This window comes from Dipteris shenzhenensis, chromosome 25 (assembly GCF_047967505.1).
Source record: "Dipteris shenzhenensis isolate YYH24624 ecotype China chromosome 25, Dip_SZ_1.0, whole genome shotgun sequence".
NCBI lineage: Eukaryota > Viridiplantae > Streptophyta > Polypodiopsida > Gleicheniales > Dipteridaceae > Dipteris > Dipteris shenzhenensis.
The window spans coordinates 6223139-6245721 of NC_141620.1; the positions used below are offsets into that span (position 1 = coordinate 6223139).

General features: G+C 43.8%; 1 protein-coding gene across 1 annotated transcript in view; it reads right to left on the minus strand.

Annotated features, from left to right (window-relative positions):
* Positions 1–7324: 7324 nt before the first annotated feature.
* The window catches only part of LOC147885371 (pentatricopeptide repeat-containing protein At2g33680-like), a 30803-nt gene continuing 15544 nt past the window's right edge, over positions 7325–22583 (minus strand). Inside the window, exons 3-6 of the mRNA XM_087397015.1 lie at positions 9933–10007; positions 9784–9843; positions 9633–9667; positions 7325–9541 (exon numbers count right to left, since the gene is read on the minus strand). Of these exons, the coding sequence (XP_087253141.1) occupies positions 7396–9541; positions 9633–9667; positions 9784–9843; positions 9933–10007 (2316 nt within the window). The 3' untranslated portion in view covers positions 7325–7395. The remainder of the gene's footprint in view (positions 9542–9632; positions 9668–9783; positions 9844–9932; positions 10008–22583) is intronic.

Below are 22583 nucleotides of genomic sequence, written 5' to 3' on the forward strand. Positions count from 1 at the left end.
AACAAAAAAGCCTATAGGAACACTTCCACCTATGTACCGCTTTCTAATATTAAATTCCTTACTTATGGATATTGATATACTTAGTCATCTCCTATATAGTGACTAGGAGGTGAGGTACTCTCTGGGTTTTGGAAAGGAATAATTTACCCACTTAATATGGGGGTTGTTTACTCAGGGCATATAGCCAGGGTAAGGGGCTGGTTAAGGGCCTGTTTCAGGCTAGTCTTGTGCCAGCTGGCTAGGGGTAACCAGGACAACGTTGTGGCTGACCAAGGTCTTGTAAGTTGACTGACCAAGGCGAGGTCAACCGACTTGGCCTGGGTCGGATCAAACAGACCCACCACCCCATTGGGTCAGCTGTCTGCAGCCCCTACCCCCACACTATAAATAGGGCATTCATGCCTTTGTTCACTGTACTAATTTTGGATTTCCCTCGCAGTCCTTTGCGCACTGTTCAGCCTACTGATTAACGAGTTTGTGGTACAATCTTTTGCCTACTAATCTTCTACCGGTGGCACAATTCTGCCCTAGAGTTGTGTACCATTGTGGAGGTTTTTCTTAGCAGTCAATACAAAGTCTTGTCTGACATCTCTTGTGCATTTCCATCTGTCTCCATTCACATCTCCTTGCTGTTTCAATTCACTTGTTTTGCTCTGAGTCTTTGCTCACATTTCACTGCACTTTCACATGGTATCAAAGCAACAGGTCATCTAAAAGCTTGAGGGCATTTGAGGTGTGGACAGTTCATAGTTGTTGACATTCCGAGATTTCTGTTAGCAGGCATTTGATACGTGGACAGATTGGAGATATCGTTGCTTGGCATATCCCACCCACCCTTACTGCATCGCACATGGATGAAACCATCACCCGTGTCTTCATATAGTGATAACTGCGCATGTAACATCAGAGCACTAAGCTTTTGGGGCTGATGGAGTTGCTGCTGGAAGGCGCGGACAGTTCAGGTGGAAGCTAAAGTAGTTGAAGAAGGCGTGGCCCATCCATCACCTTGGCACTTTTGAGTCGAATGAGGCAACAATATTGGACAAATTATGGGATCGAGTGCATGAGACCAATTTTGAGAAATGTGGTCAAGGTGGACGTGGCCGCACTCATCCCCCATTTCAGATTCCCTTATGTGATGATTAGGCTAAACGTCAAAGGGATGTACAATGATTCACTACAATCTAAGATGAGGTTGTAAAGGTGGAGCTTGTAAGGATGTATGGTCTTGGCATGAATACTCTTGTATGCTCTTTCGTTTTTCTAAATTATACTCCTCATGTAATCAACTACGTCAAAGCACATGACATTAGCAGAGGGGATTTGGGAGCATATGGTGTCCCTCTACAATAGGGTCTCCCTAATGAAGAGAGTTTCCCTTGAAGTCCAGATGAAAGTGTCGAACTCCGCGAAGATAGCAACCATGCGGGAGCATATCTACAAGTTGCAAGAGCTTCAGTAGGAGGTACTCCAAGCTAGTAAGGAGATTTCCTCAGTGATCACGTTGCCGCCCCATCTATCATTTCAGTATTCAGCATTCACTCCTCTCTAATCACTAGTGGGAGGCTGAACACTCACTTGGGAGGAGATTGTACCTATGGTTCTTGATCATGAGAAATTCTCCCCAGGGCGGAGGTGTGGAGGCGTTGGCCCAAGGGCAAAACAACAAAGGAAAGGGTTAGTGGAAATCTTCTCTATCCGTCGAGAAGAAATCCAATACAGAGTGAGATGCCTTGAAGGCAGAGCAAACGTCCAATCACTGTGGAACGAAGGGCCACTATTGGAGGCAGTGCCCTCATATGAGTAATGATACGGATACCAATTCCTCAACAGCAAACAGCAACTACTCTTACCTTTGTTCATATCGAGAGCTTGGATGTTCCATCTTTTTCAAGAGGAGAGAGGGCTACTCTGACCATTGGTGATTCATGGGAATGGATACTTGACAATGGTGACACTCCCACAGTTCCATTTGAAAAGAAGAGACCATTTTGAATCGCAGAGGGGGGAGCATTGCTCCCAAGTATTGTATGTTCCATCATTTAGCTTTCATTTGTTGTCAACTCATGAAGTATGTAAACTTGGCACACGTGTAGAGTTCGATGAAGATTCTATGTAACCGGCTAGGTTGTCTGGGATGGCACGGTGGATAATGGCATCTTCAAACTCTCAGCTATATTTTCCATCACAAGAACCCCTCTTGGTGACTTACGGCATTTCAAGTTCTCAGGAGACTTGGTGAGCCTTGCAGGTGGAGCTTGAGGCCATTGAGAAGAACAAGACCTAGGAGCTGGTTCCAAGGGCCTTGTGACGGGTAGTGATAGGTGTCAAGTGGGTCTACAAGACCAAGTACACATCAAATGGAGCTGTGGACAAACACAAAGCTAGACTTGTGGCTGAAGGATATGCACAACGGCCAAGGGTCGACTACAAGGATACCTCAAAGACCCCAACCACGGATGGCTGCGATCAAGATGTTTCTCATAGTAGCTTCTCATCAACAATGGCCAACATATCAAATGGATAGTAAGTCAACTTTTTCGAATGGTGACCTGCACGAGGAAGTGTATGTTAAAGCTAGTCCACGATTTCAGGTTCCTAATTCATAGGGGATGTTCTACAAGGTAAGGCATTATATGGCTTGAAGCAGGTATCTCAAAAAATTGATGCATTCTTTCTTCGGAAGGGGTTTCAAATATCAATGGCTGATCCGGACTTGTATATCTTTTGGGAGAGAGGTTTGGTTACCCTCATTATCTTGTATGTCAATGATCTCATCTTGACAAGCAGTCATGTGGAGCAAATTGCCATGACAAGGACTTTGTCTCGTGAGTTTGAGATGACAGATTCAGGTCTTCTCCATTTCTTTTTGGATTTAGAGATTTGGTGTCACAAGGATGTGAAATTATGGGACTTTTCGTAATTTGCTCGTGACTGCCTAGAGCCTCTGGGGCGCGAGTGTCCAGCCATGGGACGAGATTTGGAAAATTAGAATTCCTAGTGGGCCCTTGGAAATAGTGAATCTGCGCCTAGTTACTAGGCAATTAATTCCTAGGGCCAAAGTGTGCAACAAGAGGGCCAAAAGAGTGGCGCAATTAAAAACTGCTATTTTTGGCTCATGACTACAAAAGGGACCCAGAGCTCTTATTTTGGGTTCAATTGACCAAATCAGTTCCAGAAGGAGTCAGATCATCAATTGTGAGCTGCCAGAGCCTGCCAGGTGCTGCTAGAGCAAAATCGCATATTACCAGGAGCTTTCAAAGCCTACCAGAGGAAATCGTCACCAGTCAGGGCCTATACCAACACAAACGCTCTAGATCCAGGGCTGTTGCAAATTGCGATTTCTGCCAAGGGTGTCTACTACAAATTGTGATCCAATTTCTAGGTCCTCCGGGCTGTGCCAGGTGATTGCATCTTGTTCTGGACTGTTTCCAAGTATTTCCAAGCTGCTACAAGAATTGCGATCTGTTTTCAAGAGTTTCCACGCTATCCAAGCTGTGCAAGGAAATTGCAATTCTATTTCTAGGCTGTTCAGGCTGTGCAAGAAGATTGCGATTTGATTCTAGAGGCTTCCGGGATGTGCTACCTGACTTTGGTAACTTTCCAAGTGTGGGTGTTCGCTTATAAGCTGTGTTTGGGACTGTGCAAGAGCGTAATCAGCTTATCTCCATAGGATCTAGGGTTTTTCGGCCAAGGTGACCTTTCCTCTATGGATTCGGTAGAAGAAGGCTTGTCTTTGCCTGCTTTTCCCGTTTCCTGATTGGTTGCTCGCTAGTTATTGTGTTTGGGTTTCTTTCCTCGCAAAGAAGGGTTGATTTATGATGTTGGACAGTGGCCAGGGAGGCTATAGATTGAGGCAACCCGCTGGGAAGTGTTTGGTTGTTTGATTGCACCAGAGTTCAGCTGTTGAGGGCTTTGTCTTGCACTTGTTCAGCCGTGTTTGACTAGTTGGGCACTTGGATGTGCAATTGCAGGAGTGGTTCAGATAGTGGATGCTATTGGGGTCTATGTTGCATGCTTTGGTTGGCTGAGGATACAAGATTGTCTAGTGATTGGATGCCGTTCACCGTTTGAAGTTGAGCAGAGAATTACGCAGTGGGCTGGACGAGAAGATTGAGGGCGTTGGTTTGCCTGTGAAGCAGCTTCCCAGAGACCTTTGTAATCAGCCGCTTGGCTTCAAATGAATGTTAAATAAATACCGCAAGGGGCGCCAACGTTTGGGACCTATTGGTGTCTTTGTTTCTGAGTAGGAGCGCTCTAGCTCCCTTATGATTTGTGGTGTGGTGCATATTTGCTTATCTATTTACTGTGTATGCTGTAATTAAGTGGATCCTACCACTCTTTACGTTGTTGAGACTAGTTTCATTTGGCATATACAAAGGGGTTTTTATATATAAAAGACTTCTATTAAGTATGAAAGCAACTCCCTAGGCAAAGCTCTAGGAAAAATACATCATGAACAACATGAAAAACATAACCCAAAAGGGTATGATTAAACTCCCATAAGAGGGCAGAGAAAATCCAGGTTTGAGACTAAGAATGCCACCTCAAACCTGTAGGAGACTCCAAGAAGAATGGTGAGCCGCTCCATTCTCTGAAGAAAACAGTCCTCCTAGCAGAGGCAGCCCATGAGGATAACTGCATACTCCCCCAAATGGCCACCAAAGTGTGCATTGTGTCTATCAAAATACTAGCCAACGTATGTGGGGGACGTCTGTGCATCTGGATCTCCACATATGCCATGCTGTTATGCTTGCCAAAATCTCCCAAGAAGAGTTTAAAGAGGCATGTGGTGGTCTATACGGATGATGAGGAATGAAGTCCAAAGAGTATGACTCGATGAGATGTCGTCAAATTGCAATAGCCTAAGGGGAATCATGTCTCTCGTAGAACACCTGAGGTCCGGAGAGAGAAAGCCAAGCACAAATCCCTAGGTCATGAAGAAGGGAAAACGCTTAAAAGTGCATAATAATCTAGCGACCCCTTTCCAAATGATCCTCGCATGTCTGCAATCCCATAAACAGTGCTGAATTGACTCCTCGGCAGAGAGACATCGAGTGCAAGTGGAGTAAGCCCCAAACTTTGATCTCTATGATTCACCGCGATCCCCCTTGAATGGAAAGCCAAAGAAGAGAGCGAGCCTGAGATGGATTGAGGTGAAGATCCATCTGGTACTATTCATCCAATCTCCACCTAAGGAAGGAGAGCAGGACTGCATCCTTTGAATGAAAGAATCTTTCCACGGTTCCTAACCTGGCAAGAGTCTCAACAGCAGCATGTTCGTAAGCCGTTGGCAGCTCTCAACATGGAAAATTGTAAACCTATCTCGTATCCTAAGCTGTCCCAGACTGATACTGTGAACAGGTGGATGCATTGTTATATCAGAAGCTTGTTGGCTCCTTGATCTGGCTACTCAACACCAGGGTGGACCTCAGCTTTCCAGTGGGGCTGTTAGGATCCTTCATGCAGACACCACTGAAGACACATTGGGATGCAGGTATGCGGATCCTCCACTATCTACAGGGTACAAAGGATCAAGAATTGTTTTATGCTGCACGGACTGGAGTGAAGCCCAAGATCTAGCTACAAGGTTGGAGCGATTCAAACTAGGGAGGAGACCTGGACATCGATAACGAGTTATCATTTCACCCCTGGTTTAGCAGCCATAATGTCGAATGGTAAGAAGCTCCATGTGTCATCAAGTGTGACAATCAGCGTTGTATAGCAATTGCGAGGAATCAGGTATTCCATGCCCACACCAAGCACTGATTGCTGATGGGGATATCGTGTTAGGCCCTCTGTTCAACGAAGGACAATGGAGCAGACCTGTTTATGAAGCCTCTACCACAATAGATGATCAGTGAACATTCCAGCTCCCTGGGGTTGATTCGACATCCAGGTGCTGAGAGGAGGTGTTAGAGTTAGTCATCTCCTGTATGGTGACCAGGGAGTGAGGGCTTCTAAGTGGGTGTGCCCGCCCTGGGAAGTAGTTTACCCACTTAGTTTGGGGGCTGTTTACCCAGGGCATAAAAAATGGTTAAGGGCAGGTTAGAGGGCTGGTTAAGGGCCTGTTTCAGGCTGGTCTTGTGCCAGCATTGTGGCGGACAAACGTCGGGTCAGTCAGCTGACCAAGGTCGAGTCAGCCGCCCTCACCTAAATTTTGTCAAGCAGACCCACCACCTGACTAGATCGGCGGTCTGCAGCCCCTAAATAGGCATTCAGCCCTTTGTTCACTGTACTTGTTTTGCAGTTCTCTGGCAGTCCTTTGCACACTGTTCAGCCTCTGATTGGTGAGTTTGTGGCGCACCCTTTTGCCTACTCCAGTCATCTACCACTTCTGCCCTGGCGTTGTGTAACATTTGTGAAGGTTTTTCTCAGCAGGCAAAGCAGAGTTTTCCCTGACATCTCCTGCGCATTTCCATCTGTCTCCATTCACATCTCCTTGCTGTTTCAGTTCACTTGTCCTGCTCCTCTGCACTTTCACACATACAGCATCCTCAATGTTATGGCATTGATAATCCTGCGTCACAATCATACAGCTAAATATGGTGATAGCTGCAAGATCATAACCATTCTTGTCTTTACCACAGATGGGACCTAGCTGCATAGACATGAATGCTTGCTAGCAAAATATATAATAAAGCATTCCTTGCATGCAATTTCGAAGCAAAATTTGCAGCACGGATAGCCCGCTCCTTGTCACTGTGAATTATGCATGACGAAAGCAAGCTCAGCCATGCAGAGCTTGTATGTTGCTGGTGATGATGTCCTCTGCTTCCGCCAATAGTCCTCGTCTTGCAAAAAGATCGATCATGCACACACAATTCTCCACTGCAGGAATTATGCCATAATCTCTATTCATAGAGTCTAAGTATCGCCTCCCATTAGCAACCAGTCCCATATGACTGCATGCAGCAAGAAAACAGATAAAGGTATCTTGTCTGGCTTCACACTGTTAAATTCCATTTGACCAAACAGTTGTAGGGCCTCCTTGCCATGTCCGTTCCGAGCACATGCTGCAATCACCACATTCCAGGAGACCACATCTTGCCGCGGCATCTCTGCAAAAACAGCCTTTGAGTCTTCCAGGCTCCCACACTTGCCATACATACTTACAAGGGTTGTCCAAAAATGCCCACATTCTTATTGATGGCAAAGCAACCTTTTTTTCTCTCCTTCATCCACATGATGGGCTAGGCACATAACCTCCCTCCTCCATGCTCCAACTACCTTCTGCAACTCAAGAGATATCCTCATGCTGAGGATGTGATACGATGTGTCACACAAATATCCTGCTCCTTCACACCAGTTGCAGAAGCTGCAAAATCATATTACCATTCTTGCCTTTACTACATATGACCTAGCTGCATAGACATGAATACTTGCCAGCAAAACTTATGTTAAAGCATTCATTGCATGCAACTTCGAAGCAAAATTTGCAGCACGGATAGCCCGCTCCTTGTCACTATGAATTATGCATGACGAAAGCAAGCTCAGCCATGCAGAACTTGTATGTTCAAAAGGGATGCTGGTGATGATGTCCTCTGCTTCCGCCAATAGTCCTCGTCTCGCAAGAAGATCGATCATGCACACACAATGCTCCACTGCAGGCATTATGCCATAATCCCTATTCATAGAGGCAAAATATCGCCTCCCATCAGCAACAAGACCCGTATGACTGCATGCAGTGAGAACACAGATAAAGGTAATCTTGTCTGGCTTCACACCTTCGAATTCCATCTGACCAAACAGTTGTAGGGCCTCCTTGCCATGTCCGTTCTGAGCACACGCTGCAATCACCGCATTCCAGGAGACCACATCTTGCCGTGGCATCTCTGCAAAAACAGCCTTTGAGTCTTCCACGCTCCCGCACTTGCCATACATATTAACAAGGGTTGTTCCCACCACAACATCAGACACCCAGCCATTGCCAACAACAGTGGAATGGATCTCTTGACCCTCTTGCAGAGCTGCCACACTGGCACATGCATCTAAAACACAGATGAAGGTAATTTTGTTTTGCTTGATGCCTGTACCCTGCATTTCACCAAACAGTTGTGGGCCCTCCTTGCCATGCCCATTCTGGGCACATGCTGCAATTATGGCATTCCAGGAGACTACATCCCGCAGTTGCAGTTCTGCAAACACAGCCCTGGAATCATCCAGACTCCCACACTTGCCATACATATTAATGAGGGCATTCCCCACAAAAACATCCCACTCATAATGGTTCCCAACAATTGAAAAATGGATCTCTCGGCCATCTTCTAGGGCTACAACACTGCCACATGCATCCAAAACGGAGATTAAGGTGATCTTGTTTGGCTTGATGCCTTCAGCTTGCATTTCACTAAGCAACTGAAGGGCTTCCATGCCATGTCCCTTCTGGGCACATGCTGCGATCATGGCACTCCAAGAGACCACATTCCTTAGTGGCATCTCCGCAAACACAGCCCTTGAATATTCGAGGCTACCACATTTGCCATACATATTGACGAGGGCTGTCCCCACAGCAACATCTGACTCCCACCCATTGCCAACAATAGCAGCATGCATCTCCCGACCCTCTCTTAGGGCTATCACACTAGCACATGCATCCAAAATACACAGAAAGGTGATCTTATTCGGCTTCACGTCTTCAGCCAGCATCTGACCATACACTAATAGGGCCTCCTTGCTGTGCCCGTTTTCAGTGCAGGCTGCAATCATGGTATTCCAAGAGACCACATCCCGCAGAGGCATCTCTACGAAAACAGCCCTTGAATCATCGAGGCTCCCACACTTGCCATACATGTTGACAAGAGCATTCTGCACAAAAACATCTGACCCTGATCCGCTGCCATCAACAGTAGCATGGATTTTTCGACCCTCTTCTAGAGCTGCCATGCTGGCACATGCATCCAAAATACAGATGAACGTTACTTTGTCTGGCTGGAAACCTTCTGCCTGCATTTCATCTAGCAGTTCTAATGCCTCCTTGCCATGGCCATTCTGGGCACATGAAGCGATCATGATATTCCAGGAGTACAAATTTCGAGAGACTATATTGTTAAACACGGCACGTGCATACTCGAGGTTCCCGCACTTGCTGTACATTAGGACAAGAAGGTTACTCAAAAATCTGTTGCCTGCAAATCCACGTCTGGCCAAGTGTTCATGTACACGTTCACCCTCAGACAGCGCCTTGGCACTGGTGCAACGCCTTAGAAGCGCAGCATACGTCGCATCATCTGTCCCTGGATTCAGGTGATCAAGTATGACCTGGTTCAAGCTCTTAGGACAGCCGTCTTTGACCCTCGCCAGGCCAATCTGTTGGTGCCCATCTAACGTATTTATGGCCTTGCTGGTTCTTAGCTCGCTTGGCACCTTTTCTCGAAGCTTGGCCCGCTTGGAGCTCCCTCGACCGTGTAGCTCCGTTGCCAAATAGGGGAGAGGCAACGATCCCGGGACCTTGCGCTTAAGCTTACATAAGTCTATTTTCGTCTCTATAACCCCAGGGCTTGGCCTGTCTAAGCTGGTATACGTGGGACTTCCTGGTTGCCTTCTCCCCAAGGATAGCGGCAGAATGGCATTAGAAGACATGCTCAGTATATATGGTGAACGAGGAACGTAAGAAAGGAATAGCGCCATACCTTATTGCTAAATTGGTATCTCCTGAGTCCTCCCTCTATTTGCCCTCCACGTTTCTATAATCTGTGCTCGCCTGAATCGCCTTCTTTCAAAATAGTCCTTATTGGCGGCTGCACTTATGACGTCTCCCATCCGACTGAAGGAAATCCCAACCGTCCGATCTTCGTCTCTTATTTTCAGGAACTTTGCATCCAGGTAGTCAGCATCCTTGCCCTTCGTGGAAAATCTTACAGCAGGGAGATGTTTGGGTTTTCTCACACCCTCTTGAACCACCTCTCATGAATCTAAGCCCTTCTGCTGACGTGTCCTCGACGTCCGTGAAAAGAAATTTCGCTCGCGACTCCTGTCGCTCGCCGATTCTTTCTCCGAATTGCCTGCTGCGTGCAATTCACTAAGGACGTAGGATCGCTAACGTGAAATCCTGCCCGTCCGATTATCTTCTTTCTTGCGCAAAAGTCGAGTCTAGTCACCATCAGCTTTTCTAGCCATTGGAGAAATGGCTGGCCTTGGTTGAGAATCAGTCAGGTAGAACGCTTAAATGCCTACGGACTGACAATGGTGGAGAGCATCTCTCTCATGACTTTTAGCATTTCTGTGACACACGTGGGGTTAAGAGGGAGCTCACATCCCCTCGTACTCCAGAGCAAAATCCAGTTGCAGAAAAGATGAATCATACCATTCAAGAAAGGTTGCAATGCATGCTTTCCAATGCAAGTCTTTCTGGTGGTTTTTGGACTGAGGCAATGAAGACTGCAGTGCATGTGATCAATAGATCACCTAGTAAGAGTTTGGATGGTGGTATTCCTAAAGAGGCATGGAGTGGCAAGAAGCCCTCTTACTCTCATTTGCGTATATTTGGGTGTGAGGCATATGCACATGTGCCAAAAGAGCTTCGAAAGAAGCTAGATCCTAAGTCTAGGAAATGCATCTGGGTTATGGTGAAAGTGGAAAGATGGGCTATCGTCTCTGGAATCCAGAAGCAAAGAAGATCATACGCAGCCATGATGTAGTCTTCAATGAGAAGAAAATGCATAAGACACCCATGAGGGATGTGGAAATGAGGAGAATCACTTTCCAGGATGTGAATACACCTGCATATGTTGATAGACAGCAAGCTGTTCATGCACCAAATGTGCAAGAAATGGTACCATCAAGTACTCCCACAGGTATACAATCAAGGGTAGATGATGAATCATCTATTGGTTGAAATGATGAGCCAAATGTGGTTGATATGCAGGTGGGACAGCAAGCTGAAATGCCCTTGAGAAGATCATCTAGAGTGTCTAGACCGGCTGATAGGTTTGTTCCACGGGTAGACTATGTGATGCTTACTGATTGTGGGGAGCCTTCTTGCTACAGAGAGGCTATGATGCGCGAGGATCAACACAAGTGGGAGTATGCTATGAAATCAGAGATGAGTTCACTTGTGAAGAATAAGACTTGGGACTTGGTTTCTTTGCCACATGAAAAGAAAGCATTGCCATGTAAATGGGTCTACAAGATGAAGGTCACAGGTGATGATGTGCCTAGGTACAAGGCCCGTTTGGACGCTCAAGGGTTCAAGCAAGAGAAGGGTGTGGACTTTAATGAGATATTCTCTCCGGTTGTGAAGATGACCACACTTAGATGCATGCTTGGACTAGTGGCAGCAGAAGATATGGAGCTTATGCAGATGGATGTCAAGACAACTTTCTTGCATGGGGGTCTGCATGAGAAAATTTACATGGTGCAGCCGGAAGGCTTTGAAGAAAAGGGCAAAGAGCATTTAGTTTGCAAGCTTAAGAAGAGTCTCTATGGTCTTAAGCAAGCGCCTAGAGAATGGTATCAGAAGTTTGATGCTTTCATTCGGTCCTAGGGTTCTAGAAGGAGTGAAATTGATCACTGCCTCTACACTAAAAGGGCTAAGGATAATAGCCTGATAATCCTGGCACTATATGTGGATGATATGCTATTGGCTAACAAGAATACTTATGAGCTAGATGCATTAAAGGCTAAGTTGCATGAGGCCTTTGATATGAAGGATTGGGACTTGCAGGTCATATTCTTGGTATGCGCATCACGCATGATCGGAGTAGGAAACTCCTTTGGCTTTCACAAAAGGAGTATGTTACAAAAGTATTGCAACGTTTCAATATGGAGGGGGGGAAGGCAATGAGTACTCCATTGCCTCCATATGTGAAACTGAGTCATACAGATAGTCCCAAATCAGATGAGGAGAGGGCCATGATGGCCAAGGTTCCTTATGCATCAGCGGTTGGGAGTCTTATGTATGCTATGATAGCTACTAGACATGACATTGCATTTGCAGTGGGAGGGGGAGTTGTTAGCCGGTATATGGCTAATCCAAGAAAGAGGCATTGGGAGGCAGCTAAGTGCATCATGAGGTACATGAAGGGTACCAAGGAGATGTGCATCTGCTTTGGTAGAGGAGACATGCGTGTACTTGGGTACACAGATTCAGACTATGCAGGGCATGTGGATAGTAGGAGATCCACTTTTGGTTATGTGTTCACCTTTGCAGGTGGTGCAGTGTCATGGATGTCTCGTGCACAGAAGTGCGTTGCTTTGTCTACCATAGAGGCTGAGTATGTTGTAGCGACAAAGGGTTGCAAGGAGGCTATATGGCTTGATCGGCTAGTGGGAGCATAGTGATTCTATGAGTGCTATTCAGCTAGCATGGAATCCGGTCTTTCATGCAAAGACCAAACACATTGAGGTCAGGTACCATTTCATCAGGGAGGTACTTGAGGACAAGCGCCGCATAAAGCTTGTCAAGGTTCATACAGATGATAACCCTACAGATATGCCGACAAAACTTCTCCCTAGTCAGCGGTTTGAGTATTGTCGTGTATTGATGGGCATTGGATAGTATGCTTTGTGGTTGTTCTCCCTTAAAGGCACATTGTTCTTTAAGTGGGAGGTTGTGGGGGTTAAAGGTCATTGTGCCTTTACCTCGATTATGTACAATACTCAAACACATATATAAATGAATGAAAAAAAAGGTTAGGGTGTTCTGCACCCACCAAAACTTGTGTGGCTCTTTGTTTCTCTCCCTCTTCCGTTCTACTTCCGTTGAGAGCACTCTCAATTAACTCTCACAGTCAGCCGCTCTTCGTAGATAACCGCCTCTGGCTCGCATTAACTCTTTGCATCTTTGCCTAACTGAACGAGCTGCTCCAACGTTCTGCTCCAAGGTTCTACAACACTTTCTGCACCCGCCTTATGCAAATTTATGCCAAACTCCCGAGTCTCTCTTGCATGTGCCATAGCTTCAAAACCTGTGTGCCCACATTCGTCTGCTTTAATTCATGAATCCCAGTGCCATAAATCAAGTCAAAGCTTATTTTGACCGATAAAATTTTGGAATTATAAGGTTAAGAATTTCTAAGTTTTTCTTTGAACCCCTCTGAAGGAGTTCTAGTCTTTAGGCCTACAAAAGGCTAAGGGAAATTTTGTACAAAAAATTCAGAATCACAAGAAGTCAAGAGCTGCCTCCACAAAGACTTTCTTTAGTGTCCAGTTGAGTTTGAATACTTTAAGCAAGGAAGGAGTTTGCACTCACAAAGCAACTGAGCGATAAATTGAAAAGGTGATTAGATACAAAGGTGACTCAAGTGACACAAATTAACGACAAATCTCCCACTCTAGTCTTTTTCCTTCCAACCAAGAGTGAGATAAGTGATTTGTTTTACTTAGTAACGTTCGCAATCCATTCCTTATGCACTCGAATTACATCTTTCATCTACTTATATTCTCATATCCTTAATTACCTTTGCTCCACTTTATTTGTATTTATTGCATCATCATGGGGGATCAGCCACAACCACCCACACTCCAAGAGCAATTAGACACACTTTAGGAATAGTTGGCATATGAGCGAGAGCATAGGGAGAGATCGGAAAAGAAAGTCAATGGTAAGAAAAGGAAAAAGCATTCATCTGACAATGAGTCTGAAGATGATCCTATTCTTAGGACAATTAGGGAGCAAGGAATTTAAAAAAGGGTAGTAAGATTGTTACAAAAGGGAAATTTAAGCAATACCACATAATAGCATCAATTCATAGAGACACAAAAATCCATGAACAAGAAGAAGACAAGAGACAAGTATTGGGTACTATCTCCCACCCGTAGGTGTGTGGCTCTCACTTCCACACCTAGAGTATTTATAGATATTGCATTATGCTTAGAGTCATGAATACAAAAGAAGCTTAGTGTCTTCTTGATCCCTCGTTTTCCATACTTTCCCTCTCATCCATCCTTTTCCATACTTCTCCTTTCATCCATACTTTTCCTTTCATTCACCCTTTTCCATACTTTTCCAAAAATAAAGTGGACACGTGCTCCACACATAGTCCTCTGTTGATGGTCAAGAATGCAATTTGGTTCTAATATTTCTTCCTCATCAATGATCAAGGGTGGATCTTCAAAAGTAGGATGGGTAGGTACTTCTTCCTTGAAAGGTTTTAATAAATGGATGTGGAAAGCATTATGGATCTTCCAATGATTTGGCAATTCTAGCCTATAAGACACATCATTTATCAATTGAATGATTTTGAATGGCCCATAAAATGAGCATAAAATCATGGTGCCATTTTGACTACAAGCCATTTCTCCACACTTTTTAGTATTATTTTCTCAATTAGCAGTAACACACAGTCACCATCTTAATATACCTGATGTTTTCTTTTCTTGTTGGCTTGTTTGGTATATTTCTCTTGAGCTCTCTTGATTGACAACAAGACTTATTTCATGATGTTATCATAATTGCACACAAAGTCATCTACAGCTTCTACTTTTTAATGGATTTTCTGTAATGGGTATTGGTAGAAGCTTTCCATAAACTATTTCAAATGGACCTCTCCCAGTAGCAGAGTGGGGAGTATTTTTATAAGCAAATTGCAATAAATGCAAATACTTACCCCAACTCTTTGGTTGAATGCCAACATATGCTCTAATCATGTCCAATATTGTGCTATTAGTGGCCTTGGTCTTTGACCATGGCTTCTGGATGAAAAGAAAAAGTGAAGTCTAGTTTGGTTCCAAGGTTCTCAAAATAAAGCTTTCTAAAAAGTGCTACAAACTTGGAATCTCGACAAAAACAATAATCCTAGGTAGTCCATGATGCACAAAGATGTGTTTTATGAAAAAATGTGATGATTGCTATGCAGTCAAGGTTTTCTTACATGGAATAAAATATGCTTGTTTATTGAATCAATCAACAATGGTCCAAATCATGTCATTCGGATTACCAGTAAGTGGAAATCCAATAATAAAGTCCATTGAAGTTCATTCCCAAGATTTTTTTATAGAAATTGTATTTTCGATATTTCTTGCTATGGAAATTATTTTATTTTAGTCAAGTGTGACTATGGCAAAGTATTCCATAGGAGCGCACCAGACACAACAGGATGCTTTGTGGGGTTTAGTTGGGGACGCCTAACTACTTGTGCTTTGCCAGGCTAGATGGTTAGTATTGTGGGTGATTCCATGTTAACACTAATGTCGCTAGTGTTACTAGTGTTATTGCAATTGGTTGCAAGAGGTGTATTTTGATGTCTGTATATCAAGCATACAATTGTGTTGGGATTAGTTGGTGTGATGATTCATCAATTGATAACTAACACAATTGGTGGCTTGAGTACAGATGATGAGTTGATAATGAGGAACGGAGACGGTGAAGGTGATTTGGATTGATTGACGCATCGAATGGTTGCCAAAGGCCATGGGCCATATTGTAAAGAAATTAATATTAAGTCGTGGGCTCATCGTGGGCTAATTTATTTTATTAATTGTGGATGAGGGCATATAAAGACTTGTGATAATTTGAGCTCGTGGAGCTATGATGAGCACTCCCTCTAATTGTGGATAAGGGATGCTTTTGGATGTACTATTATTGGCTCTTTGCTTTTTGGAATTACAATTATAAATACTCTAGATGGGAAGCAAGAGCCACCATCTAGGGGGGCAGATTAGACCCCATGCAGTGTCACTCTCTCTCTCTCTTCTCTCTCCCACTTGTTTCCTTGTTCTTGGTTTCTATGGTTTTGGTAACTCATGAATTTGTGAGCATATTTGATTTTCAGTTTTTGTAACAGTCGTATCAGATCGTATCAGATCCTGGCTATGCTATCCTGGCTATGCTGTAGCCTAATTGTGGGAGGCAAGCGACATGATTTTCTCCTTTTAAAAATAATATCATGCGAGCTACCATCATCATGCAGAATTGTGACATCTTTACCACAAATACTTCGTTCATTTTCAACAATGAATTTGGCGCATCCTTACCTTGAAGTCTTGGAGATGAGTTACCATCTTGCTTAGCTTCATCGTCATTGATCATGTTGACTTTTGTTGATGGAGCTTTCTTCTTTTCAAGACAATTGTTGGCATAGTGTCCCTCCTTATGGCATCAATAGCAAGTAATGATATTCTTAAGTGGACCCTTTTCTTTATTTGACTTGTTGCAATCACCCTGTGTTTAGTTGGCATTTGTAGCAGCAAATTTGGAGCAGGGCTTACCCTTGAACTTCTTGCCTTCTTTAGAAATGGTATAAATGGCCTTTGGGTCTCACCTTCTTTAGGCACTTCATTTTTCCTTTCATAATTTATTGTAAGTGATATTGCAAAACTCAATGAATGTGGATCGAACATGTTTATTTGGCCCTGATTTTAGGTCTAAGGCCTGATACAAACTTTTTATTTTTCTCTCTTTCTAAAATTTTGTCAAATGTCTGAAGCTAGATAAATATTTGCCAGAACCTCTCAGTGTAAATAGATATAATCTCTCTCTCAAATTGGCTAAAGTATCCCATTGTTGCCTAACTTCAGCTCTAAATTGAGTTGGTAGGAATTCTTCTTGACAAGCTTTTTGAGCTCTCTCCACGTTTTATGACGCTTCCGACCATTCTTTACCACATTCCACCGAGCTACATTATCAACCAAATGATTCAATGCGTACTTTATTTTGTCCTTTCCTGAAAATTTCTCTTAGTGAAAATAATAATTATGCTGACTAACCCAAGATATTATGGTGCGTGCATCTTTTTTCCCATTGAAGTTCTAGAAAGAGAAACTTTTTCACTAATCTTTGTATCCTTTCTTGACTTTTTCTCTCCTAGTGTGGCCTTTCTAGTGCATCAAAGTCTCTCATCCTAAGAGTAAATTCCAAAGTGCTCTTCTCTCGTGAGTGTCTTTTCCTCTTTTCCTTAGTGTGCTCAATCTCTCTTTCTAAATTCTCTCGGTGCTCTCTCTCTTGTATAATTATTCTTGCAGTGTGTGCAACTGATCTTGGATTGATGGTAATCATGGAAAGTGTTGTGCCACTATAACTCAAAGAAAATTAACAAATACACTCAATAAAATATCCACTTATTTTGCTTGTGATTTTTGTCAAAAAATTTCCCAAAGCGGCGATCAACCCAAATGTCTATTGTCTTCAATAGATTCCCATGATCTCAATTCGATGATGCTATGTGATAATGAAAAATTTCCCCATGTATCAATAGATACTCAAATTTTTGTGTTCTCCCTGGGAAGAGCTTAGAACACTTGTTGAGATGTTGATGACAAAAAGCCTTTTGAAATTTACTCGGGCATGTTGCTTCTTTCGTCTTTACGGTAAGTAGCCTAGGGAGAGGTTTGGGTTATTTGAGCTCTTCTTGAGCCACGTGTCCCAATTATAAGCCCTTGATTTATGTTTGATCTAAAGGCCTACAAGAGCCCTTATAAAATTGACCCAAAATCATAAGCTTTTGAGAGAAAAAACCTAGATAGGCTTTTCTATGCTTTTGTGCCACAAACTTATATGAGGAGGAGGGAGATCATTCCTCAAACTCAAAGAACATTTGTTTTCTTTACATGGCCATTGACATCAAGTTGAACTATGCAAACCATAGTGCTTCAAAAACAATAGGTAAGCGTCTCAATTAGCCCAAAGGAACTATTCAAAGTTTCATGTTTTTATGCTTCATCTCCTGCTTTCCACATAACGCTGGCTAAGTGGAGAGTGAGAATGTTATGTGCTCTACTTCAGACTTCCTATAATGATACTTGTATTTTTGTGTTATCCAGAGTCTACTAAACAATTTGAGAACAATTTGAGAATGTTGGACTCAAGGACACATGCAGATCCTCTCAAGCTCACATTGGCAAGTTTTTGGGATATTATCTCTTGGTGTTCAACTACGATTATGACTATTGACATTCAGGTAATATGCCAGTTTCCTATCCATTTGTGAGACTTATCCTCGGCGCTAACATTCTTCATGTTTATATTCTCGACGTTATCTCGACACCCATGGAAGGGCCCGTTCCCTCGGATTATAACTCCTTGGGAAAGGAAGCACACCGCCTCACCACCCACACTATGTGTGATTATAATAATTATATATTATATATTATAATATAAATATTTTCAATCACTCATCCATTCAAAATTTCTTGTTTTTAATTTGAATTCTTACAACATTCCTCTCATTTAATGCATGTTATCGATGTGAGGGAGCAAGGAAATCCAAGATGTTGAAGGATGACTACACCTTTATTCATATGGATGTAGTCCATGTGACAATATTGTATAAACTATAATGAGGATCAGTTATTGCATCACCTTATTCATGTATTTGTTGGACTTTAGCTTCCTAAATATGGGCATCACAAAATCAATAATAAATCACCACCCTTGACATTTGCAGGGTAGATCAGATACTAATGGACCCTGTGTTGCATCTCTATTTTACTTATTTTCTTTTTTCCTTAAAATTTTGAAAAAATAATAAAATTCAACTTCAATTATGATTTAGTTCTTCATGTTAATTTAAAAAATTATTGATTAACCAAGTTATTTTAAATTACATCCTTCATTCTTCCTTTTCTCTTAGGCAGCCTACCGCACTCTAGTTTATGATGATGCTTTCATAAAAAGAAAGGAGGATGAACAGAGAGAGTTTGGAGACATTAGAGGATAAAAAGAGTGGGTGGAGGGGTGAAAAGCTTTTTTTAAAAAATGATAGCTTATCAACAGAATTTGAGCACTTACCATGAAATTCACTGCTCTTATCTCCCACTTTTATGAGCTGTGATTCTTGATAATCTCACGTCGAACCCACTAATCTGCTCTATGAGAGCCCAAACGGTCTGGGTAATTGGATCCAAAGGCTTGGAAAATGGTATAGCAGGAATCTGAAGCTGATCCGTCGCCAGATGACGAGCACTTATCTCCTCCTCTCTCTCACACGCTAGGCCATTTTCCTCTTGCTGTGTACTGGTTGAATTAAAATTTCAGCTCTCTAACTGAGTAGAAAGCCCTAATATCTGATTCGGGGAAGCGTAGATGAGTGATGAACAAGCTTGAAGATTCACGCGACCTTCCTTCATCTTCCTGCATGAGAATTCATCTTAATTTCTTGGCTTGGACATCCTTGGCTAACAAAGCAATTAAGCTTCCCTTTTGACCACTCTTTCTTTGCTCTCTTTGGGTTTTGAGACGTTGGGCTACAAGATCTCTTCCCAATCCTCCTCAAGCCAAGTAGTTCACAATCCACTCCCTCAAAGAGCATACCAAAGCTCTGATACCACTATTATTATGAAAGGTGAATTTAAGCAAAACCCATAATAGCTGTAAGAAAATAATACGTCTGTGCTCAATAGATAACAGGATCTAGTATGTAAGAGAGAAAACCAAATAGTATAGAGAATCAAAAAATTTGATTACTGTAGAGTTGATACAATAGATGGCGCTGCCTCCCAACCGTGCAATCCTGTGAAAGAAACTTCGATGGCAAGCTGGAAACAGTAGAAGACGGAGGCTGGATGCTAGGGAATCAGGGTTGCTATAGCCAGTGATAAAATGGGCTTCACGGGCTTGCTCTTATATAGCCACCAATCGTAGTCAGTTAGGCTCAATTGGGTGACCGACTGAGTCCGCCCAAAACGATCGACTGGGGGTCGGTCCTGAAATAGGCCACCGACCATACGATAGAACCGGTGCGCAAAACACAACAACTAGCCTATGGTCTTCATTCAACCCAGAGCCATCCGGGATCATCTGAGGCTCCAAACGGGCCCCGCAACCCGAGAGTTGGCTGCCCCGAGAAATGCTCCGTCTACCCTCAGTGTGTTCAGTCAAGGGATGCCTTCCCGCACTTGCATGTAGCCTAGTTGGCAGTGTGCCAACTCTATCTGAAGCCGTCCAGCCATCAGGCCACACATGGCCCCCATCTGGTGTCCAAACCAGGACCTACCGGATAACCGAGCTACTCAAATGCCTTCTCCTCATATGGGGGGCTTACAAGTAGAGTTAGCTGGTTCCCGCGTAGTTACACGAGAGTGGAGCATTGATATCTAACACCCCCCCTCAATGTCCACCCGCAAGTGAACTTACTTTTTCGGCCCAATGCCAAGTCGATGAAGATGCCTCTCCAGCAAGTCTCTTCCAAGAGCCTTCGTGAAGATGTCCGCAGCATTCTTTGTAGTTGCATAGTACACCAAGTCGACCTCTCCATCCATGATGATCTCGCGTACAAAGTGATATTGAATCTCAATGTGTTTTGTGCGAGCATGGAACACCAGGTTCTTTGCAATCGCCATGCAACTCTGATTGTAACATGATAACTGTGTAGGCTTGTTCTGCACTACACCCGTGTCCCCCAAAATCCTTCTCAACCACACTACCTCGCAAGAAGCAAAGCATGCAGATTTGTACTCGTGGCCTCGATAGAAGAAAGAGCAACTGTGGGTTGCTTCTTGTTGACCCATGACACAACTCCAGATCCAAGTGAGAAACAATAACCTATCATTGATCTCCTGCTGTCCATGTCTCCTGCCCCATCTGAGTCACAGAATCCGGTCAAGATGTTGCCCTTGGTATAGGTGATGCCATAATCAAGTGTGCCTTTGATGTATTTCAGCACCCACATCCCTGCCCTCCAATGGTTCTCCTGGGGCTTATTGGAAAACCTGCTTAGTACACCAGTCGCAAAACTGATGTCCGGCTGTGTGTTGCACAGGTAAATCAAGCTGCCCACAAGCCTTCTATACTTTGCTTCATCCACCAATGGTGATGAATCCTCGTTTGAGAGCTTCATGTCAACCTCCATAGGGGTACCAACTGTCTTGCACTAAGCCATGCCAAATGCCTTCAGTATCTCTCCAGCATACTTCAGCTCTGTGAAATGAAGATTTGTTTCGGCTCCTGCCAAACTTCAATCGCCAAACAGAAATGCATCAGTCCAAGGTCTGTCATTTCAAACTCTCTTCCTAGCAAATGCTTTGTCTATGAGATCTTCTCTTCATGGTTCCTTGTTATGACAAGGTCATCCACATAAAGGACCATGGGATCATACACCTGCCTCCTTCTCTGAAGATATATAAGTTTGCATCTGATGGGCTCCTCCTAAACCCATTTTGTAGAAAGAAGGCATCAATTCGCTAGTACCACGCTCGTGGGGCCTGTTTCAGCCGGTAAAGTGCCTTCTTTAGTTTGCAGACTTTACCTTCTGAACCAGGGATCTCAAAACCTGGTGGTTGTTTCACGTATACCTCCTCCTTGAGATCTCCATTCAAAAAGGCGGATTTCACATCCATCTAAAACATGGGCCAACTTCCGTGGGTAGCTAAAGCCAAAACACTGCGAATTGTGGTTAGTCGAGCTGTGGGAGAAAAAGTATCTTGATAATCAAAACCATGTACTTGTGCAAATCCTTTTACCATGAGCCGAGCCTTGTACTTATCCAATGTGCCGTCGGACTTGTACTTGGCCTTATACACCCACTTGGTTCCAATTACCTTGCGTTTTGGTGGTCGATCCACAAGGTCCCAAGTGTTGTTCTTCATTATGGAGCCATACTCTGATTGCATAGCCTCCATCCACTTATCATCGCCCTGTGCCTCTTCAAGACACGGGTTCTTTAGCATGGATCACCTCTATCATCAATGCGTAGTTGACCAAGTGTTCCTATGCCCTTCTTTGCTCCTCTAATCTCTTGGACCGATGGTGTTCGGATGGTTCCTCCTCAATGGCTGGAGGTTCTCTGCCGTCCAAAAGTTGCTTTACCCACTTCGGGAATGGTCATTGCCGTTGTGGTTCTACAGGCTCTTCTTCATCTTCTTTGTCTTGAATCTTCCCAAGCACCGTTGGGGGAGTTCGGTCTGCTATTGGTGGTGGTACTGGATGGATATCCTGGTCCTGGTTGTCTGGGAAGGAAGCATCCTCCTCCAATTGATGCGGCTGTTTTGAGAAGACCACATCGCGACTTATAATTACCTTCTTAGTAACAGGGTTATGGAGATGGTAACCCTTTGCCTCTTCACTGTAGCCCAAGAAAATACACTTCCGGCTCTTTGATTCCCATTTGGTCCTGATAGTATCAGGGACATGCACAAAAGAGTCACATCCAAAAACTTTGAAATGTGCAGTTGAAGGTTTCTTACCAGAAAAGGCCGGCAATGGAGTCATCCCGTTCATAGCCTTCGTGTAGCTACGATTCAGAATGTAAACTATAGTGTTACATGCTTCAGCCCAGAAAGTCTTCGGCAAATTTTTCTCTTTCATCATACTCCTGCCCATTTCGTAGATGATGCGCATCTTGCGTTCTGCTACTCCATTTTGCTGTGATGTATGTGGCGGGGGTTTCTGCCTTCTTGATCCCATGACTTTTGCAGCAACTCTCGAATTCAGTTGATGTGAACTCTCCACCTCTGTCTGATCTCAATTTCTTCACCTTCCTCCCCGTTTCTTTCTCGACCATTACATGCCATTCCTTGTCTTTAGTCTTCAGGAAGTATATCCATATCCTTCTATTGTAGTCGTCGATTAGTGTCATGAAGTAGTAGGAACCACCCAAAGCTTCCATCTCCATCTTTCCATAGAGGTCCGTGTGAATGAGCTCTAGAGGAGCCTTTGCCCTGCCAGCCTCTTTAGGAGAGGGATGCTGATGCTGCTTGCCCATTATGCA